This window comes from Nelusetta ayraudi, unplaced genomic scaffold, assembly GCF_046127955.1.
Source record: "Nelusetta ayraudi isolate G7.1 ecotype Tasmania unplaced genomic scaffold, CSIRO-AGI_Nayr_v1 ptg000060l, whole genome shotgun sequence".
Lineage (NCBI taxonomy): Eukaryota > Metazoa > Chordata > Actinopteri > Tetraodontiformes > Monacanthidae > Nelusetta > Nelusetta ayraudi.
In genome coordinates, this window is record NW_027466110.1 from 4,760,001 (window position 1) to 4,785,368 (window position 25,368).

Consider the following 25,368-nt stretch of genomic DNA (forward strand, 5'->3'; position numbering starts at 1 on the left):
CTTTTTTGTTTGTTCACTGTATTAGTTATTTTTACAGCATTTAAAAATTCTACTTCAGACACTATTCACATGATGTTAGCAAAGAGTTTGACTTTTTTCAAAATTAAATATGTGTGTTTACGATTAAAATTCTGTTCCATTCCATGCAAACACTCACTTGCTTCTCCACTATAACCAGAAACACTCAAACCTCTACTTCTACATGTAACTGCTTCAATTAAACTAACAAAAGCACTTAATTAATCAGCTGGATAAAAGACGAGTGATGGTTTCCAACAGTAATCATACAAAACCGTAACTGACAGCCACTCAAATACTTCAATTCATGAGAATGTTTTATTTTATTTATTTTATTTAATTTTTTGCCAGAGTGTGGAACAGGAGCATCATGTTGTCCTGACTTCTGTAAAAACAAGTCGTCAGGAACTGAGTTTTACAAGACGAGGTGCGTTGCGATGCTTTTACTGAAATGTCATACGCGTGGCTGATCTCAGACATAATTGCGTTCGCAGTGAGAGACCAACAGTAAATGTACTGGGTGGCTTTCTCACTCGGTCGTCTGTCTGCCGATGATGCCGGGCTGCAGTCTTCATCACTATTGCAACTGCAAGGCCTCAATTATGGCGGTAAAATGAATACCATTTCAGGATTGCAAAAATGGAACCCTTGCGGAAGCATCAAGACCGGAAGAGGAGGCGGGTGGTACAAATTGTTATTATAAAATGAGAATGATTATTTACTTGCTCCAGAGGAAGAACATCTCAAACCACAGGGAGTTTTGCACCCATGCGCAGTCAGGCTGGTGATAAAACATCTTTTATCTGAGCAGGACACTGGCAGAAAAACAGGAATATTCAACTCTTCATTCATTCCATTCATCTTCTATACCCGCTTATTCCTATTCAGGGTCACGAGAGTCTGCTGGAGCCTATCCCAGCTGTCTTAGGGCGAAGGCAGGGTGACACCCTGGACAAGTCGCCAGTTCATCGCAGAATATTCAAACTCATTTTGAAAAAATAAATAATCACAAAGTGACTTTGACCAGATCAGCAGACAAGCTGCCCTGTGTCACGATGGAGAAAATACTCACATTTCAAGCAACAGGTATCTGATTTTTGTTTTTCTCTTGTAAAATGGCGTCTTTGTTTTATGTCATTACACACTGCTGCAGGTATTAAACCGTGATATAGGTTTGAGTTTTCAATGAATGAACATTAAGGTTAAAGTCCCAGTGATTGTCACATACCGAAGGATGCGAAATTTGTCCTCTGCATTTGACCCATCGTCCCCTGAGGGAGCGGCAGGCAGCAGCGGTGCCCACATTTTTACAGTCTTTGGTCGTGGATCGAACCCACAACCTACCAGTGTCAGGGCGGACACTCTACCACTGAGCTGGCCATCAACACAACATCTTGTGACCACATTCTGCAAGGTGAAGCCCAAACATTTGACTGAGAAGATGAAAACGTTTCAGAAACCATGGCTCCTGACATTTGACCTGAAATTAACCTAAAAAATAACTTTTTGATCCACTTAACTGCTTTACATAAAATCAAGTATGTGAATGGCAGTGTGGCCGAAAAAGTTTTTTATTGGAGTATTTTAATAATCATCAATATGAAAGATGATTTTTTTTTTTTTAATTATCTGTTTAACTGCCACGATTTACATTCGGTCCACATTGTGTTGTCTGTAATGTTGTCAATGTGCTGGTCGTTAGCAAGGACAACATTCCATCCATCCATCCATTTTCAATACCCGCTTATTCCTGAGCTCAGGGTCACGGTGGTCTACTGTAGCCTCTACCAGCTGTCACGGGACAAAGGCAGGGTGACAGCATTCCAATGAAGTCAATTCAATATTTCTTTTCTTTTGGTCTAAACTATCTGAATAGTGAGGCAAACGGCTACAAAACGGCCGCTCACAGCTGGAGGTCAGCAGGGAAAGAAGAGACGGGGAACAGGCGGGATTAAAATTTGTCAGTATTTTATTCATCAGTCCAACTGTATATGATGCAGTGAGAGAGGGACACCAGACGATGAGTAACATGGAGAACCACGGCGGTGCCTGTGCCATTGGCAGCACCCGGAAACACGCCCCCTGTCGGCTGGACTGGGAAGTAGAAGCCCCTGCGTGAAGACAAAAGTGCTCAGGCCTCAATATGCACAGGCACCGTGACGTTGTGTTCCGTGTACGTGTGTGTGCGTGTTGCGTGTGTGTTGTGTGTGTCTGTTTATGCATGTGTGGTTAAAAACGTCAGCTCGGATGAAAAACACACAAAATGGTTTTCAGTTCCACAAAAACTATAAGGGTGCTCTCTGGTTGGAAATAGTCTGTTTTTTTGAGTGTGTTTTTCTTTAAATATTATTTGTCCATTCATAGTTTTGCGTCAGTTTGAAGCTAAGTGAAACGAGACGTGGCGGCCCAATACAAAAAGATGAGCTGATTAGCATAATTTTTTTTTTCATTAGTTGTTCCATGTTGTACACTGATAATCGTTATTACCCATACGTTTGTGCAATATCTCTTTGCATAGTAAATAAAAGTTAAATGTTCTTTGTCGTCGACATGCACCTATCTTTTTTTGTAGCATATGTTTTTCCTTTTTTTTTTTTGCAAATTTTTTTCCTTTTTTTTGGAGGGAAGTTAAAAGGCCCGCTTATAAGTGATTGGCATGCAGCGCTCCCCGCTTTGAGCCGAACTGGAAACTCCTCTACGGGTGGATGATGAGAGCAGAAAGAGGCGGAAGCCGGTATAGTGGGTGTTTGATGAGGACTGCTGATGCGAGGGCGCGGACACGCTTTCGTGCCCTCAGCGGTAGAAGAGGCACCACTGGCTGCAGACAGAGGGTGTGGGAGGGGCGTCAGGGTCGGAGGAGGAAAGTGCTCTGCGTGCAACAACATCCATATGTTCGGGTGATTGGATCTTTGGCTTTTTTTTTTCTCGAGTCACCGTTGGAGACATGTCAGCCCGTAGATATCCGGCGGGGGAGCGGGCAGTTAAGAGGGGGAGGGGGTGGCTGACCTGGTATCAGCCGTGAGAGTCTGACCCCTGACCTTTGACCCCAGGCGAGGTCAAGTGTGGAAGAATCGAGGAGGCTGCACGGCATGCTGTTAACGCTGAGGTGATTCCAAGCCGCGTAGGTTTCAAATAAGATTTGCCAAAAACACCCGTTGATACACGATAAAACATAAGACAAAAAGAAAAGCGATTTATGTCCTTAAAAATTACTGCTGCCGACACCAAAAACCTGAACTTATGTACAAACTGTTTGTGTTGGTGCACCCACTGTGCTGTGAGATGCACCACCCTTAACAGGCACCTTCCGTCACATGCAGCCTCCTTTCCTTTCATAATCCCACAGCGCCTACAAGTTAAACTGAGCCTTGATCCGACTTTTTTCCACCGCTGTGTTTGTTTGTTTTTTCACGCAAGGCTTGATCACTTTTTGAGTATTGTTTTTTTTTTTTTCGTTTTCTTCTTTTTCTTTTTTGCTTTTACAGACAGAGCTTTTTCTTTTTCGTAGCCATGCAGAGCCCCAGCAGGGGGAGCTCTTCATGCCGGGGGTTGAGAGGCCAGCAAGCGGCGCACTTTGTGCAGGATCGTCATGCCAGGTGAGAAGAGAGTGTTGGTGCGGCTTCAGCATGAAAAGGCCTGTGCACTGGCACTAGAGGAAGGGAGGTGGGTGGGTGTGTGTGTGTGTGGGGCGGGGGGGTCGTCACTCAGTAGAGATCAGGGTGAGGGGGAGGCTTCTTACATGGGGGTGAGGTGGAGTTTAAAAGGCTGCGCTTATGATGTAACTACAATGGTGTTTTTTTTTTTTTTTTTAATTATTAAAATGTCCACTAAGTCTTTTATTTTATTCTTTTTCTTCAAGTAAGTCTAATGCCAAAGATCAGCAGCAGTAAGTGCAGTTCCAGCTGTCAGAGTAGCCAGCTGAGGAAGCCTCGAGAGGGGGTCCGTCCGCGGCGGCCGTCCCTCCCCTCCTGCGGTTAGATGGCCGTGGCGTTGGGGTCGTACCGCCGCTTCTTCACATTTCTTATGAGGACACAGGGACACAAGAGGGGTCAGCGTGACGGTGCGACGGAGAGCTCACCAGACACACCGCGGGTTCAACCTGGACCAGCGCACTTCACACACTTCCCCAGGTCTTCAGCGACACTGAAGACATTAAAGTGAGGGACTGCCGGTCCACGTTGGAGGCACTTTGAGATATTTATATTCACAATCCATCTTTTGTACTTGGCATTGTTATAATTTATATTGTAGGAATGAAGGGAGGGACAAAAAAACGCAAAACATGCTGCCCCGAATCGCATACTTGCACAAATGTAGTACACCTAGCGTGGAGCTCCAATCTTGACATGGCTCAGCTGACACGCTAATGCCGCCAGCATGGTTGCTGAGAATTTTTAAATGTTTTTTTTTAAATAAGTATAGTGCAGTTTCTACACACATTCATACGAACATGTTTTGCGCACCTTTGCAATGAAAATATCAACTAGTTCAGACAGAAGTATGCGATTTTTGGACACAGCTAAGGTCTGTCAAACAAATAACAGATAAAAATCGTAATTCCAATGAATTCAATTGGTGTTTTTTTGGTCATGGCTGTGAAAATAAATATCCTCAAGTGCCTCTTTACCTTTGTGCGTGCTACATAATTCTACAAGATGAGGAGGCGATTACCGGGTTTCGATGGTCAAAGACATTAGTTCCACTGAAAACATAACCGTGTGAGAGGAAAGACGCTAACATAAAATATTTAGTCAGGGAAAGGAGAGAGGGGACAACCACTTAGTACGACACCCATGAAGGTAGCGGCGGCAGCAGCGGCAGCAGCAGCAGCGGCGGCGGCTACAGGGGCGACACACAACAATAGGGGTGATACACAACCTCCCCGTTACTGTGGCTTGTTGTGGGGCTTCCACCTACTACCGATCGCTTCATGCACTCGTCGTCTCCAATAGTGGGCCAGTGGAAGGTGGCACTGTTGCCTTGCGTTGTGGTTTCATGCAGTGCAATCAATGCGCCTGTACTACCAGGCCTGTGTGTGAAGCAGGCAGCGAATGGCAGCGGCTGTGTGTGTGCGTGTGTGTGTGCACGCGTGTGTGTGTGTGTGTGTGTGTGTGTGTGTGTGTGTGTGTGTGTGTGTCCCAGGGTCCCTGCTCTGCTCCTGGGTGGTGGCTGGCTGTCAAGGTGGGTGTAGCCAGCCATGGCACAAAGACTGCGGCCAAAAACGAGGTCCTGCTCCCCTTCCGTCACGCAGACCCCACCCACCATCACCAACGGACCACCCTGGGTTTGGCGCAGCCTTTGTGCAATGAACTGACCCCCTCCATAATCAACAAGTCAAACATGCAGGACAAAAAAGTTTCCCATCTCACTCTGGTTCTTCTTTCAAAATGATTATCATTTATGTGAGAACCGTAATGACCCGCTATCTGGCATGCGTCCTCAGTTTAGCCCTATTTAGATTAGAGGGTGTAACGCCCACGTTGCTCAAGACAGCAGGTTAACCAGCGGTAAACTGACTGACCATAAATACTCTTTTATTTTTTATTTCCCTGCCTACAGAAGTAAATAATAATAGATATAGTAGACCCTAGTTGCAGTATATCATTGGATTCCAGTGGGGGGGGGGGGGGGGGTAGGGATTTACATATACTGTTAATATAATCGTGAAAATATATATACATACATATACACTACCAGTCAAAAGTTAGGACACACCTGTTTCTTCTTTATCTTTACAACTTTCTACACAGTAGATACACACTGAAGACATCAAAGATATGACCAAGATATGTGGCTTAATGTGGCAAAAGAAAAAAATGTTAAATACCTAAATAGTTTACGTCATATATATTTTAAATGAAGGCTGGCTCTTCTAGATCATCTAAAATACAAAACTTGTTTGACTTATTTTACACTTTTTTGTTTAATACATATTCCATGTGTGTTCATTCATAGTTTTGATGCCTTGAGTGACAATCTGCAATGTAAATAGTCATGAAAATGAAAAAACAAACAAATATTAAATTCAAAGTATGTGTCTAAACTTTTGACTGGCAGCGTATATAAACGGGTATCTCCCCCCCCCTTTTTGTGACCATGTCCTGGAATGAACGTGCACATCAAGCGCTGAGCTCTGCCACTCCGATCAGTTTGAGGTTCTGCTACAGGTCTACAGAGGACCGCCGCGCTTCTCTCAAGCCACTTTGCGTTTACCCTTCACGATGTTAACGTCGAGCAGACCACGGAGGCACTGCGGGGGCAAAGCTGATCAGCTCTGTGGCAAATAGACAAAACAACAAAAAGCGTGCGTCCACATTCTGTAGCAGGAGCTCAAACCCCGGTGTCCGAAGCAGCAGGGATGCTAGAGTTAAAGCGGGAGAGGCATGCGGCGTCTTGCTTACTTAAAGCCCCATCCAGTCCCCCCCAGCACTATGGCAGCCACAAGGATGGCTCCGGCGATGGAGCCTATTATTAGATTGGTGGCACTAGGACCTGCAAAGTGGGTTATGGGGGGGAAAGACACATGAGTTTCTACACTCGCTGAAACGGTATGAAGAACACGCAACTCCGTACAATGACGAAACCACATGAAACAGAGAACAAAGCCATAAGAGTACTCTTGCAGTAAAAATGACTGAATCTGAAGAGTGCATTTTGCATGCTTCTCAGACCCCGTTGGTGTGTAGCGTGGAGACTATGAGCTATAGAGGATAATGGCGTTTTCAATCTGCTGTCAGTGGTTTGTTTGTGTGTTGAGGATGCGCAGGTGAGTCTTGATGCATCAGATGTGTGTGTGTGTCTCTGTGTGTGTGAGCTGCACTGGAAAAAAACATGTTTTAGGGGTCCCCAGTCACCACACAGCCTACCACTGACTGACAAGCCATGTCGCTAACTGGACACCTCTCAGGACTGTTTACCATCTGAATGCCCCACATGCCCCAGAAAGGAGAGGATCACAGGAGCAACCACATAACGACTAAGAATCAAGAGAAGGAAAACAAAAAAAAAAGAAAGGAGGGAAGGAAGGAAGGAAGGAAAGGGGAGGCTTTGTAGTAATGGGGGTAACAACAGGAAGTGGCAGGAGAAGAGGAAGAGAGGGAAGAGGAGGAGGAGGAGGAGGAGGAGGAGGAGGAGGAGGAACCAATCAATCAATCACACGACACTGAAAACAACCAATCACATGACAGTTATATGGTCATCACCGACACACAAGAAAAACACAAAGCCACCTTGGACGCACAACACGGGCTCAGGCCGGCTCACGAGACCGCCCGCACACTGAGGCACCACTATGAGAGGAAGAGCTGTGAAAGGGTTAAAGATGCTTACTCTATTCCCCACCCTGTGCCTCCAAAAATCACCCCCAGGGCCAGAATGGTCCCTGCTACTGCCCCTATCAGCCTGTTAGTGGCCACGCTCACTGTGCAGAGGGAGAAGGAGCATTATAAACACCCTGTCAAAAACAAACAGCAGGCGTCTGCCTCAGAGTTATGGATGAACGGTTCACGGTTCCCACGGTAACGGCCGTCCCCCTCCCCTTCCCCGTGAAGCACCCCCCCACACTCCCCCACCCCACACACACACACACCCGTAACAGGTGTACAGCACAAGTGTTTCTTTTCTCTTTTTTTAAATCTCATGTATCAAACTAGACAAATGTTAAATGCTGCAATGTTTCTTTTTTTTTTTAATTCTTTCAGTCCCTAGTGGTTCATAAAATACACGCAGGATAGCTGCCAAAGGAGATAGCAGATAAAGTGTGTGTGTGCGTGTGTGTGTGTGTGTGCCCGTAGGTTGGGAGAGGTGGGAAAACCGACCCTTGGGTCCTTCCTTGGTAGGCTCGGGCTTTTTAGGCGGGTCAGCCATGCTGCAGTCCGTCCCTGCCCAGGTGGGGTCGCAGGTGCACGTGGCTTCATTGTTGCACACCTGCACGTGGGTTAGGAGGGGGTTAGGGTTAGACACACAGACACACACAAACACACACACACACAGAGCTGAGGCTGAGTAGCATGGAAGCGCATTGCATTCACTGGACTAAAAAACTAATTAGGAGAAAAGATCTCGGAATTATGAGATAAGGATACAAAGTGACCGAGGGTTCATAAATGAATCAGGCTGGAGTGTCGAGTTTACCACACCCGACAGAGGAAGCATGGCGTGACAGGAAACTGACGGCTGACTCGTTTAACCACAATGAGAATAACCATAAAATCCTCAACTGATGTGAAAACCTCAATGAAGTCACACCTGCGGAAGTGGACTCACCCCATGGGCAGAGCACACCTGTCCGTTAGGTCCGCTAGGGCAAGTGCTCATGTTGAGTGACTGGATGGGCAGACACTTGCGGTCAAGGCACATCATGGACGGCCCACAGGGAGTCCCATCCTCCACGTAGCCCAAGTCAGTCTCGTCATCCAGCAGGACGTGACCGCCGCTGGGATCACGAAGAGAGAGAGACGGACACACACACGCACGCACGCACGCACGCACGCACGCACGCACGCACACAAAAAAATAATAATATACAAAACACAGCAGGAGAACAGGGTTGATTGTGAGCCGCCTGCTTTACCTGCAGTCCACCAGCTTGCCCTGATGGTTGAAAGAGGCCGGCGTGATTTCTCCCTTCATCATCCCGATCCGTGGGACGCGGCCAATGTTGCTGCACAGGAGGTAGCCGCAGAACACGTCACTGAAGGGGACGACAAAGACAAGACAAGATTGGATAAGATAAACTTTATTAACCCCAAAGGAAATTCTCGTGCCAGGTAGCTCCAAAGTCACAGAAACAGTATAATATAGCAGCTTAAATAAAAGTTTAAAAAAAAAAGTGACAGAGTAACAACTGAAACTACAAAACATTATCAGAAGAAATGTTGCCCATTGATATTAATGTCATTATTCTGTCCAGTGTGTCAGATTCCCTCGCTGCATAAGGGGAGGCGTTATAAAGGCCACAGGTAGTGTACGAGTGACACGAGTGAACGTCTCTTCTGCTTTAACACTCTGGAGCGAAACTCTCTGTCCCTCACTTTATGGCGCATTTGCTTTTCTTTTCCTTTTTAACTGAAAATATTATCAGCCATTTCTCAACTTAAGGCGAAGATTTGGAGAAATCGTTGGAATGTGAGACCGGCTGTGAAGTTAAGCAGGGTTTATCTATCTGAAACTTCTCGCTGAATAATTAACGCTCCTGTGTGGTGTGCCCTCTGTCGCCCTCTACTGGCAGAGGAGGAGGGGAAAGAAAGATAATGCAGCAGGACACAAGCGCAGCCAGTCCTGCTGTGCTGACAGGTGCGAAGCAAAAACACCTCCAGCCAATTTGCTGCTCCTTTTGAAGACTCACTGCTTGCTGCACTGGATCCATTTGTCTCCATCTTTTCCACAGTTGCCCTTCTCGGTGCCCTCCGTGTTCAGCTTCTCGTAGCAGAACTTCTCCGACACTCCGGACTCTGAGGCAGAGAGCGCGGCTGAGTAACAAAGTCTACTTACACACAGCGAGTGATAACTGCGACGTGTCACAGATTCTAATTGATTCCTTAGGAATATTAGTCTTACTTGGACCCCAGATGTATTTACACTGGTTCTCTCTCGTCTTGCACTCTCCACTGTAGCAGCGGCCCTTTGGGGAGGAAAGAGATCCAACCATCAGAAAGATGCTGCACTCATTTATTTGGGTCTTTTATGATAAATATTAAGTCTGCGTACCTCGTTCACCTGGCAGTAGTAACCATCCTGCTTATGCAGATTTGGCGGGCACTAAAAGAAATAAGTCACAGACACAAGAGTTCTTGTTAATTTGTGCACATCTGTCATCAAATGCACAACACAAAATGAGACTAAAAAAAAGCACCTGTCCAGAGTCTCCGGAGCAGGTCTCCGAGATGTCACAGTCGTTCACGGCGTAGCGGCAACTGTAGCCCCGCGGATACAACTGGCGAGCGAGGCGGGAAGAGGTCAGAACTCTGCACTGCCATCGGCTTCTTGCAGCCACAAGAGGACCAAATATACACGTACCAGACACGTGGAGTTGCAGCACGGGCCATCGCTGCATTGAGCGCCGTTGGCCAGGGAGCACTTCTTGCAACACTCCTTATAGCATTCCTGGAAGAAAAAAAAAAACACTGTCGGTCTGAACAAACACGCAGAGGCAAACACTTTGCGTGCAAGAGAGAGAGAAAATATATATATTTATATATTTCATATTTCACTCACCGCCCTCCCTCCGCAGTCACACTCCTCCCCCACTTCCACGAAGCCGTTGCCGCACTCGGTTGGCTCAAACAGCTGCCAGCAAGGAGCGGAGCAGAGTGTGACTCATGTTAAAAAACATAAATAAAAACAACAACAACACACACACACACACACACATACAGAAACACAAACATACACAAAAACACAAGAGGGCAGACGTGGGATGGGCTGACCTTGGTAGGCCGGTTGAAGAGGCACGAGCCGCCACCTTTCTGGAGAAACTCCTTGTATTCTGAGATGCTGCACTTGGAGAACCTGCGAGAGTGCTGGACCCTGAGAGGAGAGAATGCTGGGTGATAATTGGGCAGAGTGACAGCGGTAAGGATGGACGGGAGCACAGGTTGCACTGCAGTGGGGGGCACTGTGTATGTGTGAAAAGAAACTAACGCTTTTTTTGGTGCTCACACGATTGTATGTTATGTTGGTGGGGTTTGTTATGTGTGTTATGAGGAGGTTCACCTTTGTGGGAGAGGAACATGGATGTGTTATAAGAACAGGATACTCGACAAGCAATATAGCGGCACAGTGATCCCCCCCCCCCAGTGGCCACTCGAGGTACTGTACCCAAAAATGCCATGCAGCCCAAAAAGCAATTTTCCCGTAGATCGCAATACAAAAATAAACAACTGTAAAACGGCTGTCGGGACGACTGCCACCTGACATCACGGCGTCGTACGTGCTGCTGTGTGCCGGCTCTGATTTTTCGGTTCTGATTGGCTAACGCGTCCTGATGCATAGCGTGTGTTACAGAGGCACAATGGGAAGTGACACTACTTGCCACTGCTCCATGGGCCGCATCGTGCAGAAGCAACACGGAACCCAAAGACTTTTTCGGCGAATGCGCAACAGGGCGCAGGGGGGGGGTTAAAGGTAGTAGGCCTGTTTTACTGATAGGAAAGACTCAGACAATTCACATGCAGAAAGCAATCCAAGGCTATCAACAAGCTCTGTAGTAATGTATGGTCGGATACCTTTTATGGGCAGTTTCCTACACGCTATGGCCACAAACATAATTGGTTTGATGAATGCCGGCTGGACGCACAGTAAATTGGCGTCAGGGGATTGGGAGGATGTTTAAGCAATTATGCCCCTCCAGAGCCATCATGGGACAATGTGCTTCCTGCTTGTTACATATTGGCACAGGCCACCCTCTCAAGAACGCAGCCAGTGTCTTTTGAGTTGTGAGGCCTGCCTACATCAGTCAAGCTGAGGTCCAGGTCTAGCTTTTTAAAATGACAGAGAGCGCGGCCACGTGGTGCAACGACAACACGGCGCAATGTTGGGGGTAACGTTGATCACAAATGAGAAATGCAGAATAACGGAGATTTGTAAACTACAAACCCCAGTTCAACCACTCCGTGCGTGCGTGTGTGTGTGTGTGTGTGCGTGCGCGCGCACATGTGTGTTGGACATTACCCTGTGTCTTCCATTATGCAGCCTGTCCATGTCTCCACACAGTCACATTCCTCTGCGGCAGAGAGAGAAGAAAGAGCAGAACAATGCAGAGACCGGAGGGAGAAGAAGAAGAAGCAAGATGAATTAGTTAACATGAGAACTGTCATCGCTGAGTGGGTTTTCAAACATTTTCAAGGTATTAAGCAGAAATCATCCTTCACTTCAATAGCTGAGAACTGTTTATGCTTCATCAAATGACACAGTCCAGCGTTGTACAACTTGTTTTTTTTTTCAAGTTATTCTATCAGATACTTGGAATTCTCGGGCCTGAATCAGCTCTTGGAAGACGCATTCTTGCTGAAATAAGTGCACCTCCCCATCTGTTAGTTCTGGCACACATAATAGTTGGTGAAAGACAGTTTGTTCCAGCCTAAATGCATCTTTTTTTGTTGAACAGGCGCCATCTGCTACTTCAAAGATATTCAAAGTTCCCTAGACCTCAAAAACAACCCCCACTTTTCCAAATGTTATTTACAGAATGCTGTGCTGTCTTATATTTGCTGCAACTGCCACATATTGATCAGCGCTTTAATCACATGGTGTCAGGCCTGCCAAGCTTAATCAACCTCTGATGCTAAACATTTTCACACATCAAAACCTGCAAACACCACTTTTGCAGATCAAGATGAGGTAATACCACTGAGGCAGCTGGTACAGGGAACCCTTACTAGGTGTTAAAACTTCTTTGTTGATTGTTGTTGTTTTTTTGGTTTTTTTTAGGATAACCTTAAGCCAAACTCAAGTTTTTAAAGTAATTATTTCAGGGTCCAAAATTAAACCTTTTTCGTGATGAATTATTAAATCACTGGAAAATGGCATATTTAGCCCCCTGATTGCAGCCCTCATCAAAAATGCTTGAAAACTTCTTTAAAACTCATTTACACCTCACACATGTATGTGGAAGGGGAAAAAACCAAGACGATCTCACTCAAGCGAATAGAAACCTGGCTGAGGGTGTCGTAAGTAACCTTAAGGTGGTGCCCTTTGTGACATCCCTAAGAGCTGATTTTCACAACGGCCCAGAATTAATATAAAAGTCCACTGCGTGTGTTTCGTGTGTACTTTTCTTTGATGCCGGGTCCCACTGGATGCCCAGGTTCTGAGCCAGGCTCTGGGAGAGAGCCCCTGCCATGGCCAAGTTGTTTCCGTACTGTGGGGAACAACAACACAACAAACAAACAAAAACAAAAAAAAAACACATCGTTCACACGCAAGTCACGACGATTGCATGCAGACAAAGTGACGATGGACAACGTCTGACCTCATTCACACCTACGCCCCGGCTCACAGAACACATGCCTCCGAAGTACGCAGCGCTGCTTCTACGGTAGTGGAAGGTCACATTTCTTGGAGATTGATGGACGACAGGAGCGGACGCGACCGACGGAAGGGATGATGGAAACATCACAGAGGATTAGACAAGGGAAAACAAGAACCCGACCAAACGCTAGACTTCTTGTTTTGCAGTAACTGTCGATATGCAAGGTGGCAGCGGCCGCCGGTCTAACGCAGGGCGAGTTGCATATCTGGTCAAAAAGACATCAACTTACAGGGATATGAAGGGGAAAAGAAACTACTAGGGGGAAATTAAAGCATGCTCAAGTGTGACCGCGAACACGGCCGAAGCTGAAACCCTCTCCGGGAAGAACCTACGTGATGAGGTGCACCGCATCGGCGTGACGCTTGATGCTCTGCTGCCGGTACTTGGAGAAGTCTCGCAGCATTTCCAGCGGCATGAGGCTGATGGGGATGTGATCCATGTCCGTCCAGATCTCCATGGCAACCAGCACCACGCGCGTGTTTAATTGCTCTTTGAAGATCTGCCGTTGGAACGAGAGCACAGGGAGAGTCTGAGGCAGAATAATTTAGCACGATGTGAATGATGCTGCGAATTTGAATGGGAGCAGCACTTCGCTGAGGAGCTGGGATGCACGATGGGTGGGTGATCACATGACGAGACGGAGCAAACACCTGAGAGTCCAACGTGGGCTCTCCGTGACTGGGGTGTTCCTCGGCTGTGCAGTGTCACGCTGCAACTGTTTTCACTTAGTCTAAAAACTACTTTGTATAAAGTTTGTGTAAAATTTGCCACAAACTTTCAATGTGCAGGTTTTTTTCTGCAGTGCCAAAATTAACTTGGCAATCACACCTGTGCAAGTAGGATATACTCATCCAACACATACCACAGAAAAATATTGAGGGGTGCACATTGTTCAGTTAAAGCCACTGTTACCAGGTTGACCTGGTAAAACCATCAGATTAAGAGTCTCTGTCCAAAGGTAAATAAAGGTCGCGGGAAAAAAGCTTGGCCTCGAAAATACACTGCCCACTTCCTGACTGTCTAAAAATTGGAATTGTAATGTCATGGAAATAGAAAAAAATAATTAATTTGCATTATGAAAAATAGCCATGTGCACTCGGTGTGTGGTTGGGGGTGGGTGGGTTTTAATTATGTGTTGCGTTTCTGTTTATATCTTTTTGTGAAGCACTTTAAGATGTATTGATAATGCATGAAAAGCACTAATAAATAAAGTTTTGATTGATTGATTGATTGATTGATTGATTGATTGATTGATGGATTGAGGTATATCAAGAGGGGAGACCTTCCCTCCCCCATCCACCACTCACTCTTGAGTCCTTTGCATCCACCAGAGCCAAGGGGCTTCACATCGTACGTGTCCTGACAAACGCCGCCGAGTGTGTGTCTGCACGACCAGCTGTGTGTTTATTTAGCTACTTTATTGAAGGAGCAGGGCAGGGCCCTGTCCAAACAGGGGCTTATGTAATGGATGGTGGAGGTTATCAGTGCCCCAGGGGGGAGGGAGGGGAGAGGACAAGGAGGTGGTAGCAGACCAAAACCTGGGCTTTTGTCCTGCAGCTGGGTTTTTTTATCGTTAACATGTGCCAAACTACAAGTGACTCTTTCTGCATTCTGTACCGTCTGCACCGTACCGAACTAGAATTCTTGATATTTAACAGTTTGGAGGCCACAGCTAAGTGCACAAACCTACATCCCACATCACTTTATGGTTTGCTCGGGACGTTGAACTTGTGTCTTGTTCACTACAGTTTGCTCTGCTCCACGTTAGCTGAGCGAAACAGATACAATTGGCTCTGACTTCTTTATTCTGGAGAAGAGGAAGAAGGCACAGCCTTGTACAGCTGGACTAGGTCAACAGTTGCAGGAAGCCCGACACTGACAGGAGATGTATGTGCGCGCGCGTGTGTGTGTGTGTGTGTGTGTGTGTGTGTGTGTGTGTGTGTGTGTGTGTGAAGGCAGGGGCCGTGCTTGAATCACTGCTGGGTCACACGCAGGTCTTGAGTCACACCCTGAAAACAATACTGCTGTGATGAAACCTTCCTAAGAACTGGTGGTGAAGCAGACACCAGCACACAAAAACTGCCATCCTAAGCTCGACCTCTTAGAAAACAGAAGCAGAGAATACTTGACTATAAAATAAGGCTGAACAAGCGCATCGATTTTTGTGATAAAGTAATGAACCTGGGAATTCTTTCCAGCGGCAATAAAAAGTAAGGGATGGCTGGGTTTAATCATTAAATGAAAAAAACAGCCATTTATGCAGCTCGTTTTGTTCATTCTGTCTTATTAAAGTGAAATAAAAGACGTAAATCATGGTCTGCCATGTCATGAATTGCTGTCAATACTTAACAAAAATGAAAAAAACAAAACAAAAACAACAATCTCACATAGTTGTTCAGGTTCCAAATTGTTACATCCAATAATAATGAGCCTGTGTGTTTATGCCAAGCTATGCTATGCTAAATGACAGTCAGCTATGCTCTCTGCACAGAGAGGAACTGTTTGTTCAGAAATCTATCAGCTCCCGGCTCCAAGAGGGACTGAACAAGATGGTATCTGTGAGTAGGAGTCTGTGCGATAAGGAATTCTGTGTCAGGTCCTCATCGGTACAAAATGTGCATTTTGGACAGGGAAATATCGTTGTTTAGAGACATATTTATCTGGCGCTGAAGACCAGAGGGCCTGCAGGGGTTTGATATCATTTGTAAGAACATCTGCGCGCATGGAGACAATGAATATGGACCATTTAGAATCATCAGTGTCACGATGAGCAACGCTGTGTTGCACATTGAAAACAAAGAACAACAACATCATGTATCAACATGGTGATTGATGCAGCTGCTGAACACTGAAATAAACCTCCGCCGGTAGTAAAGGCACCATCGGCGCAGCGTGTGTACATTTTTCATAGCACGGAGAGCAAACACTGCACATTTCTCAGAGGGCTGCAGAGGTTTACTCACAGCATCCACCAGATTCACCACGGACTTGGCGAAATTCCTCGTGTGCTGCTTGGTCCTGTGTCGTTTGTACTGCGTGCAAGCAAATAAAAAATAATCATAAGGCGACGTCAAAGTCAACATTTATTGCTTCTGCCCTCAGTGGAACACCTACCATACTGTGGTCGCTGACAATCATAATTTCCAAATACTTCATTTCCTCAAATGTATTGCGAGGCATCTGCAAAAGAAAAAAAAACAAACAATAAAAAAACATCAACATATCCATCTGTCTTTATGACCGCCAGTCAGGTGAGCGTGAACATTGTCGCAGTGCTGTAATTCAAGCACGGGCGACGTGTGTTTCGCTTAAGAAGCGACTTCAGAGGCTCACCGATCGCTTTTTCCTGCGCTTCAGCCAGGAAAAGTCGGCCAGCTCCGAGAAAAGCGGCTCCTCCTCAACTGGGAACGCAAACAAGAAAACCGCGGATTATCCAAAACAGAATATTTATAACCGAGCGCACGCCACTACGAGGGTCTACTGACTTCAGATTGGAATATCCCAAAACTGCTCCCATGAATCTTCCATGAAAGATCATGTTTATTTGAATGTCTAGAATGGAAACATTTTAATGATGGAAAACACCAGGAAAACAACATTTATCCTGTTTGGCAACATTTGACAACATCCATTAGTCATAGATCAAGCTGTGACAGCCACTAAAGCTAAACCCTGGTACCCACCGCTGACCTGACCGTCTCCGATGAACTTCTCAACCCTCCCTCACAAGTGTAAAAGGGCGGGGAGAGGTGTTGTGATTACGTAATGTTATGTAACTACGACAGAAACTCTTACCATCTGACTCGGAATCGTTGCTCCAGTTGAGGGAGGCCTCTCGTCTTATTTTGTGCGGCCGTGCAGCTGCACCCTGACAGGGGGAGAGGCAAACAAGTATTCTGACAGAGTGAAGGAGGTTTTCAAACACTACAATTCAGCTGTGGTTGAACGCTTGGGTGCGGGGGAAGTCGCTGAGCCAAGTGCTCCGGCTCCAAAGGGCTAAAAAGCGACTGGAGTCAGAAGTTGGGATCAATGGGCTTCAAATTGCAGCGGTGCTGATGCTGCGTTATGGCTCATAAGAGCACCGGAGAGGACATGGGGCAGGTGGACACTGGTGCTGGTGGGACCTGAGTTTATATTTAAAAGCATGTCTGCAAATAAAGGTAAACTAGTGAATTGCATTTCTGATGGCAGGAAAAACTTTAATCAAGTTCTGCGTTATGACACCATAGTGCAGGTTCGAGACTGTCACAAGGAGCAAAATAGGGCTAGACATCATGCTTTTACATACACGCACTTATGCATAAATAATACTGCCTCTAATACCAATGATGTAATAGGGAGGTGACTTACAGGGAGGGCATCACTGTGTCTGCATACAGAGATCTGCCAGTACTGAAGAAGACGGAGGCTAAAGCTATTTCAGACAAGGTTGAGCATCACTTTAATTATAAGATTTAACCTGCACCATGCTCGTTACTGGGGTTAGGACACTGGCTTCTCCCTGGCTGGTGTTGCTAGCCTCCAGGAGGAAGTCCCCTCCCCCCCGGCAAAGACGACAGTCCTGACTATGGAACAGCTACCAGCGTTTCAGGGGAGATAAAGCAGATGCGGTATCGAAGATATCAGAGATTTTGAAGGCATGTCAGTTGTCAGTTTTGACGCTTCAGGGGAGTCAAACCAGCTGCTCTCCCTGCTCCAATTTAGTTTGATTTATTTATCTTGCTAGTCGGCCGGCTCGATCTGCAGCTTCATTAACATGCTCCTCTGGTGTGAAATGCAAACAGTAGCGGAGGCCAACGTGCACACGTGATGAAGGCGGCGCCGCCCAACCTCGGCAGCGATGACATGGGAATAACTTACGATCGGATGAGTCTGTTGGAGGGGTTCAATTAGATACGTATGGACTCCGTCATCAAACATCCCGCTGCAGGGGCAGAGAGGGAGAGAGATGAAAAAGGAGAGAAGGGCAGTCGATACTGAGTTAATAAGGGCTGGAGATGAGAGAGCCCCGCATGCATATTCCCAACACAGCCGGCAACGCACACACACCCCCGCCGCCACCGCCGTGTACTTACTGCAGGCCGTTGCAGGTTGATAAGGCCACGCGGGAGTTATCGTTGCCTCTCACCTGGCCGTGGTAATAGCAGTGCTCACCGCCCTGAGGGGAAGAAGATACAGCGCTAATGCCGCATCACAGCAGAAGCCCCACCCTCAAATAACAGAGCACTCACAATAACCTTTGCATCCCTCACTTAATGTTTGTCTGACTTTTTTTTTTTTTTTAAACACCTCCAAGAAGGTAACAACTTGGCCCATGGGGGCAAATTCAGCTGATTTTTCAACATGCCTCTGCATGGTGGAGATGTCCAGTTCATGCAAAGCCAAGGGACGGGCACGGTCCAGTGTGAAACCCTTAAGCAAGAGCATGATTTCACCTCGACTGTGTTATTTTTGAAATGTCTGGGTAAACAACACATGTACACTGTATTTTATATACCACACACCATACTGTATGTTAACAGAATAATGGTGAAATGAAATAAAACTAAAAATTTAAGTATCCCACTCGAAGCTTGAAGCACTTGATTTCAAGTCTGGGGTGCTGGTATTGTGTAGTGGAAGTGGAGATGAAGACGCTGACCCAACTATGTTCCTGTGTGCATGTTCATATTTTGTGTGTGCATCTAATTTGCTGCAGATCTTGTTGAGGGAAGGGAGGGGGGGTAAAAGCTTTTCTGTGAGTGTATGAATGTGTGTTCACTAAAATGAATTGTGGGGGGGGGGAAAAGGTTATTTAAGTGCCAATAGGATAAATTCAGTCCCAAACAAATACGGCCAAACTTGCAACTCAGCGAGCTCAAGATCATAAAATAAGATCAAGACGGCCATGGTGAAATCCATGTCACCTTACGCTGCACTGGACCTGAGGGATTCCTGCGCCTTCTGCAGCTCATGCGGCAGTCACCGCATGACGGAAAACAGCGGTTTTAAAACCACAACTTCCCTGGATCCCGCTATGCCTAGAAAATGCTAATTGGCCAATGACTAGTCGCGGCACAATCTGTGACTCAGCTGTCAAGACTCAAGGTGAGCAGAGGACAACCCTCCCACCCCCCTCTCTCTCTCTCTCTCTCTCTCTCTCTCTGTCCTTCTCACTCCACCCGTCCCACGCTGCAATGATACTGCAGAGGTTTTTTTTTTTTTCCCCTCCCACGTCACGTGACCAGAGCTCCAGCGAGCGGATGCAGGGGAGCGAAACCCTGCTGATTCAGCGGGAGTACTCGGAGCCCAGCCCAGCCTGAATCAGCAGCAGCAGCAGCAGCAGCAGCAGCAGCAGCAGAGGCCATCGCTCATTCTGTGATTTTTAACCCCCTCTCCGCTCCCTCCCTCGCTCCCTTCTGTCTACACATCACTTTGTTCTCTTCCTGGATGTATCTGCGGTTTGCTAGGATCACTTGTGTGACATTTCAAATGGCTATCCGGCTAATGCAGGGCCGGACAATAACTGGAAATTGATTTACAGTCCCTGCGACCAATCCCTGTTCTTTTGTTGAGGAGATGTTTTCGACAAGAGGAGACGCAGCGAGGCCGCCTCTGAGAGAACAGGGCTCACAGTCTAAAAAAGCACAGAAAATAAAAGGGAGCATGACTCACAGAGCCAACCACAGAGGCAGACTCCGCCAAAAACAAGATGTGCACTGCAACATTTAGTCACGGCTGGAGGACGAGCTTACCTTTGACAGCACCGGTTTCCCCCCTTCGTAGTGGATCTCGACGTAGTCCGAGGACAGCAGGTCACTGTGGGGGAACAAGGAAAGAGACAACAATTTTTCAAGTGATGAGAGATGAAAGGTGTGACGCAGTGGCAGTAAAAATAAACAGGAGCCCGCCTGCTTTTTGCCTCCACTGACTCACACCTTGTGGTTTTGAACCCGGCGGTGAGTGCAGCTTTGGTCGGCATTCAAGCCAGAACGCTCATCATCATGAGTGCTCAGATGAGCCCGCACAAACACTCCCGCGGCATCCCAAAAGTGCAGCAGAGGTGTTAAATGATGCCTGAGGATAAATCATCAGGGAAGGAAATGAATCAAAAGAATGGCCCGACAAGAATGCAGTGGCGGAACAATGAAACCTTCCAAAAACATGTTAATAACTATAAGGTGCATCTAAGTGAGCGTAAAACAAGTCATCGGACAAGAAACAAAGCCGGATGTGATTTTTGTTTTACGTGTTTTTTTAGTGTTGCGCTTCACCTTGAACACAACAGCCCAACTGGCACTTCCTGCATCTGAGTCAGCGTCCGACACCATCGCACGCACGCCATCTGCGCGCTGATAGCTGACTTCAAGAAAACCAGATTTCTGCACACAATGGCGTTTTCTTTTCTCACTTTTTTCACAGAGTAACCTTGCAAGTCCCAAAACCGCCCAACCACCCCATCAATGCACACGTGCGGCCGTGTTGCAGCGACAATCATTGCTAGGAGGTGCATTATGAGAGTAGAGCGGAGGCATGCATGAGGGATGTCTGTGAGTAGACTCCTGAGTGAGGGGCTATTTATAGCCCCACAGATGAGGCGGGCCCGAGGAGAGTGGACCACGCTAAGAGTGCAGTGGCGTGTGCCGGGGAGTGGCGGATGGCGTTCAGCAGCAGGAAATAGGCAAGAACACGGGAAGTGGAGTGCATCGAGGTGAGCGCCATGGCCACTTTCAATGTCTGCAAGAGGCGTGAAGGAGTGTGAGGACGCGGTCAGGGTGGGAACTCTGCCCTCCAACCGTGCGTGCAGCAGCAGCAGCAGCGATGAAGAATGGCAGGGGGGAGGGACCAAAAACAGCTGGAGGTCCTCCTGTCAGGCGCCGGGTGAAAAGAAGCTTCAGCTCCTGTGGCGGCACACACCGTTTTCATCACACTTTGTCCGGCAGAACACATGGACATGGTCATCTGCTCTCAGTCTAACCAAACCACTCCACTCCAGTCAATAGAAAAAAGGGAGGAGCAGTAGCAGGGAAAAAAACGACACGTCTTTCACATCTCAGTCGGATCTTGAACGCAGTCAGTGCCGCGAAAACCAACAATGAGCTGCTAATCAAGGTCAGCCGCTCAGGCCTCGCACTGGCTGTAAAGAGTTCCTGCTGCATCACGTCTGACAATGCACAGGAAGACATCTGCTCGGCATATCGTGACACTCTGAGTCAGCCTGAGCTGAGACAGCGCGAGCAGAGAATGGGACCAAGAAAGAAGCGCCTGTCTCAACTGACTGAACACTGCTCAAGTACACGGAAGAAAAACACATAGTTACTGCTTCTGTTTCCATTCTTTGAAAAACCACTCAGGAAAAATGCATATTGCTTGAACAAGAGAGATGAAAAACAGAAAAATTAAAGGCGCGACTCCTCCTCTGGCCACGACTCTTTAATCAAAACCAAATGGACCCTCAAATAACAATGAGACTTATTTTTTAGGCCTGCTTGTGTTTATTTGCACAGTAAGATGCTGTAAATTGCTGATATCTCCGAAATGAGAATGCAGAGTGCACTTGATTACAGAGCACAGCGAGGAAAAGGGCCTTAATTGAGAAAGGAGAGCTTTCCATTATTTCGATAATTGAATGAGTGCTCTGAAGTAAGACTGGATGTTCATCGTCAGCAACCTGAGACAAAATATAGGCAGAGAAAGAAAAGGTCTTCAAGTGTCCAATTTGGAGCAGAATTTGCTTTTACAAACAGCACCAGAAATGAGCGGTTCATCCTTTACTTTTAACGTCTGCTCGACTTTTAGGTTTGCTGAAAACACACACTCACTATTGGAAATTGGCCCCCTGTGATGTCACAAAGGCAATGACAGCTCACTCACACCTTTCCCAGATGACATTCAACTGGCAGCAGCTTTCCTTTCTTTTTAATGAAAGATAGAACGAGGCATCAGTTTCAGCAGGAAGCTGAGCGCCAGCGTTTTGATGACCGGCCCTGAACAGAAAGCTAAATATGCTGTTTTCTGGAGATCTGCAGAGTTTCATGAATAATTTATGCCGAGGGGATGATCCACTAGAGTCCAGTATGAAAAGTAAAGATCTGAAGATGGGTGCAACATAGGACCTTTCATTTCTTTTTGCACAACATCACATAAAACTGCAACATTCCTATTCCATCATCCGTCTTTAAATCAGAAGAAAGGGACCTGAGTTTCAATTAGCATTTCAAAGCCCTTGTTCACATGCACATTAAGCCTTCACATATGTAGACCAGCTACTTTGTGAAGGGAGGGGATCAATATCATTGAGTGTCCGGAGTCCCTTGTCTCCAAATGGTACAGTGATCACTGTCCACAGAAGAACTGTTTTGCTGGATTCATGCAAATTCACTTATAGCCATTACAAAATGAGATTTTGGGCTCCCTTTTTTTTTTTTTTTTTTTTTAAAGTAATCAGCTGCGTGTCTGCTACACTTTCTTCCAGCTGCAGATGATTCTGTCACTTTACCTTTTATACATTTACCTAAAGTCAGCAACATTTGAAAACACCACTTCAAGCAAAGTTCAGCAATATTATCTGCAGCTTAAGTGTGGCTGTGCTATCACTGACAATAACGGAACCTGATGAAACAACCTCCACCACCAAAACCACAGGATGAGTTAAGAAAGAAAGAAAATACTCAAACTGGATTTTCAAAAAATCTTTGTTCTGAGTAATTTCAACCATAGTGGTTCCTGAATTTTTTTTCCGGAACTGGCTTTGCACATTCAGCATTCGGCACCACTTATCTTTAGCGTTCTTAGCAAATCTAATTTTCCCATGAGTCAGTTCAGACTCCTGTCTCCAAGCTGACACAGAGCTGACGCAGGAACTATCCTGCAAAAGCCAATGCAGAATCCTACGCATGGGGAAAGCGGACCTGGAAAATGTTCCTTTAACGACCGAGGTCGCAGCCAAGGTTGAAGGGAAGGTACTTACTTGTTCAATGACAGGTCCAGAACGAAGGTGGAGCCAAGCGCTTCTACCTGGAAACTGGCCTGGGCCAGGTGGACCGCCTGTCGGGGGAGAGAAGACCAGTCACTGCAGATGATGGCTACCTCACTGCACCGCGCACAAATAACAGATGTGGTGGACGACGGCAGATGGTGGAAGTCCGGTGTGCACGGCGGGAGAAGAAGGGCTTCCTTCATGCATATCCCACTATTCCGAACCCGCAGGCAGCTAATCTGTTATCTTGCTGCGAGGGCCATCTTGGCTTTGTCAGACTGAGTGCCGCAAAATTCAATTGAAGGGGCATCACGGCTTGAAACTGGAAATTTATTCGACTCGGGTCTTTGGACGCTTTGACCACACAGCGTTGTATTCAGCAACCAAACAAACAAATATCACAATGCAGTTTCTTGTCTCTGCACCTCAACCTCCTCCCCTCACCTGATCTTCACCGGCCTGGTTCTTGACCCGGGTGTCCAGGTCATGGTTGGGGCTCTCTGAGTCCCTGTTCAGGTAGTAGATGAGGCGCGAGGGGTAGACGACGACGTCCTCCACCGCATGGCGTGTACTGTTGTCTCTTGCAGGTGCTGCAGTCGCCTGTTGCTCCGGCAGCGCTGACACTGCGTCCCTCTCAACCTTGTCCTCTACTCCTTGAGAAGCTGCAACGAGGTATTTAAAAAAAAAAAAAAAAAAAAAAAATCACCTCAGACGCATTATAAAAAAAACAGCAGCACATGCACACTCCCAAGCGCGCCGTCTCTCCCTTTATGCATCAAGCAAATTGACGATAGAGAGCCAAGTGGCCACAGCATCACTGCAACCCTGCAGGAGTGGTTAAATGCTGTGGTACACCACCACGCATGAAAGCATAGCTAATGCAGAATTGGAGGGGGGGAAAGTGAAAGGTAAAAAATAACTCAAGCAGATAAATGCAACGTGAATTATGCAGAATAGGAAAACAGTCCGACTGTGACAGCGCGTTGAACGCACCGCTGGGGCAGCACAGAGTGAATTCGGGTGACTTTTAATTGAAAACGCGTAGTTTGCGCCTCGCTAAGAGCGGGGTTTTAATAAGAAGAACAAAGATGCTGCGATGCCCCCGCCTGCCTCCTGCACCATCACGCCGAGGACGCCGCATATCGGATCAAAAAACTATTTGCCGTGTTGAGGAGGAAGCGCCGGCCGACTGCGGCGCAGCGTCACGAATTATCACCGACAGGCTGAACACAACCACATTAAAGGCACACAATGAGGAATTTAAAACAGGAATAGAAAAGCCAGCAGCGGGCTGTAAAGCGAGACGTACCGGATGACGCTAGTGAAGGATGGAGCCAAGGCGAGAGGATGCTGACGAGCAAAGTGGCCACAGATATCAAACGCATGATTCATATTTGACAGCCGAAATAAAAGGTGTCTCGATATCAGCACATCAACGCGGAGAAGAGCTCATCGCAGCCCATCGCGGCATGGAGGAGGCGCCGTGCAGGAGGAGGAGGAGGAGGAGGAGGAGGCTCTCTTCATGGATGCAGTGGGCGCCGGGAAGAGGAGGAAGAGGGTGCTGCTGCTGGTGGTGATGCTGGTGCTGCTGCTGCAGTACGGGACTAGGAGGAGGAGGAGGAGAAAGGGGAGGGAGGGGGATGAGGAGGGGGAGGGGGAGGGGGAGAGGGAGCGGAGAGAAGGCGGTGGCCCGGCAGCTGCTGGGAAGTCAATCGGCGGACTCCTCCCTCGATAAGCACACAAATATCGTGTCCTTCCCGGAGACCTGCCTCGGTGCTGGACCTCAGGAGGAAGGTGCAGGTGACCGTAGTGACGCGGCCGCGTCCGAGACTTGGAAAAACAGGAAGTCACACCCCCTGACCATTACATGAAAAAGGGATTCATTTCTCAAATGTTAACAAACAAAAAACAAATGCAAAAACAGAACAAATAACAGTTACATTATTGCAAAGACGTTGGTAGACTTTTGTTTTATATATACATATACATACACACACGTATGTGTGCATACATATATATGTATATTCGCACACACATATAAACAGATACACATTTGTGTGTGTGTGTGTGTGTGTGTGTGTGTGTGTGTGTGTGTGTGTGTGTATAAACACCCATTGGTAGCAAGGTGATGCAAGGGTTGCATTACAATTGTACCTTTTTTTTTTTTAACATAAGCTATTGTCAGATGCATGGTGAAAGTGTATATTTAAAGGAAAGGGGAGGAAAAGAAAATACACCAAGCAATAAAATATTATACTTAGGTTATGTTGTTTTGCAGAAATAGGTGGGTACATGGACATAGAAGAAGCTTGGTCCTATCTCTGTTACTTATATTAAAGTGATGATGATTGTCTGCATAAAC

At 46.8% G+C, this 25,368-nt stretch overlaps 1 protein-coding gene across 7 annotated transcripts; it reads right to left on the reverse strand.

Annotated features, from left to right (window-relative positions):
- Positions 1 to 1,969: 1,969 nt before the first annotated feature.
- adam23b (ADAM metallopeptidase domain 23b) lies at positions 1,970 to 24,904 on the reverse strand. 7 transcript variants are annotated; one of them, XR_012928480.1, is made up of 27 exons: positions 24,316 to 24,904; positions 23,451 to 23,668; positions 22,998 to 23,074; positions 19,783 to 19,846; positions 18,124 to 18,206; positions 17,909 to 17,972; positions 17,508 to 17,624; positions 16,844 to 16,916; positions 16,382 to 16,449; positions 16,163 to 16,228; positions 16,012 to 16,080; positions 13,381 to 13,547; positions 12,989 to 13,073; positions 12,790 to 12,877; positions 11,689 to 11,740; positions 10,446 to 10,545; positions 10,234 to 10,305; positions 10,036 to 10,122; positions 9,872 to 9,952; positions 9,727 to 9,777; positions 9,577 to 9,640; positions 9,365 to 9,470; positions 8,591 to 8,710; positions 8,284 to 8,452; positions 7,836 to 7,944; positions 6,420 to 7,438; positions 1,970 to 4,038 (listed from the first exon to the last, which is right to left on the reverse strand). XR_012928480.1 is itself a non-coding variant. In XM_076040221.1 (27 exons), the coding sequence occupies exons 1-27, from the start codon at positions 24,389 to 24,391 to the stop codon at positions 3,993 to 3,995; spliced, it is 2,463 nt and encodes an 820-aa protein (XP_075896336.1). In that variant the 5' UTR covers positions 24,392 to 24,903; the 3' UTR covers positions 1,970 to 3,992. The 7 variants fall into 7 exon arrangements, 6 of the variants coding, with proteins under 6 accessions (XP_075896336.1, XP_075896339.1, XP_075896341.1 ...); XM_076040221.1 differs by having other exon boundaries at positions 6,420 to 6,510; positions 24,316 to 24,903; XM_076040222.1 differs by lacking the exon at positions 1,970 to 4,038 and having other exon boundaries at positions 6,420 to 6,510; positions 7,348 to 7,438.
- Positions 24,905 to 25,368: the final 464 nt, after the last annotated feature.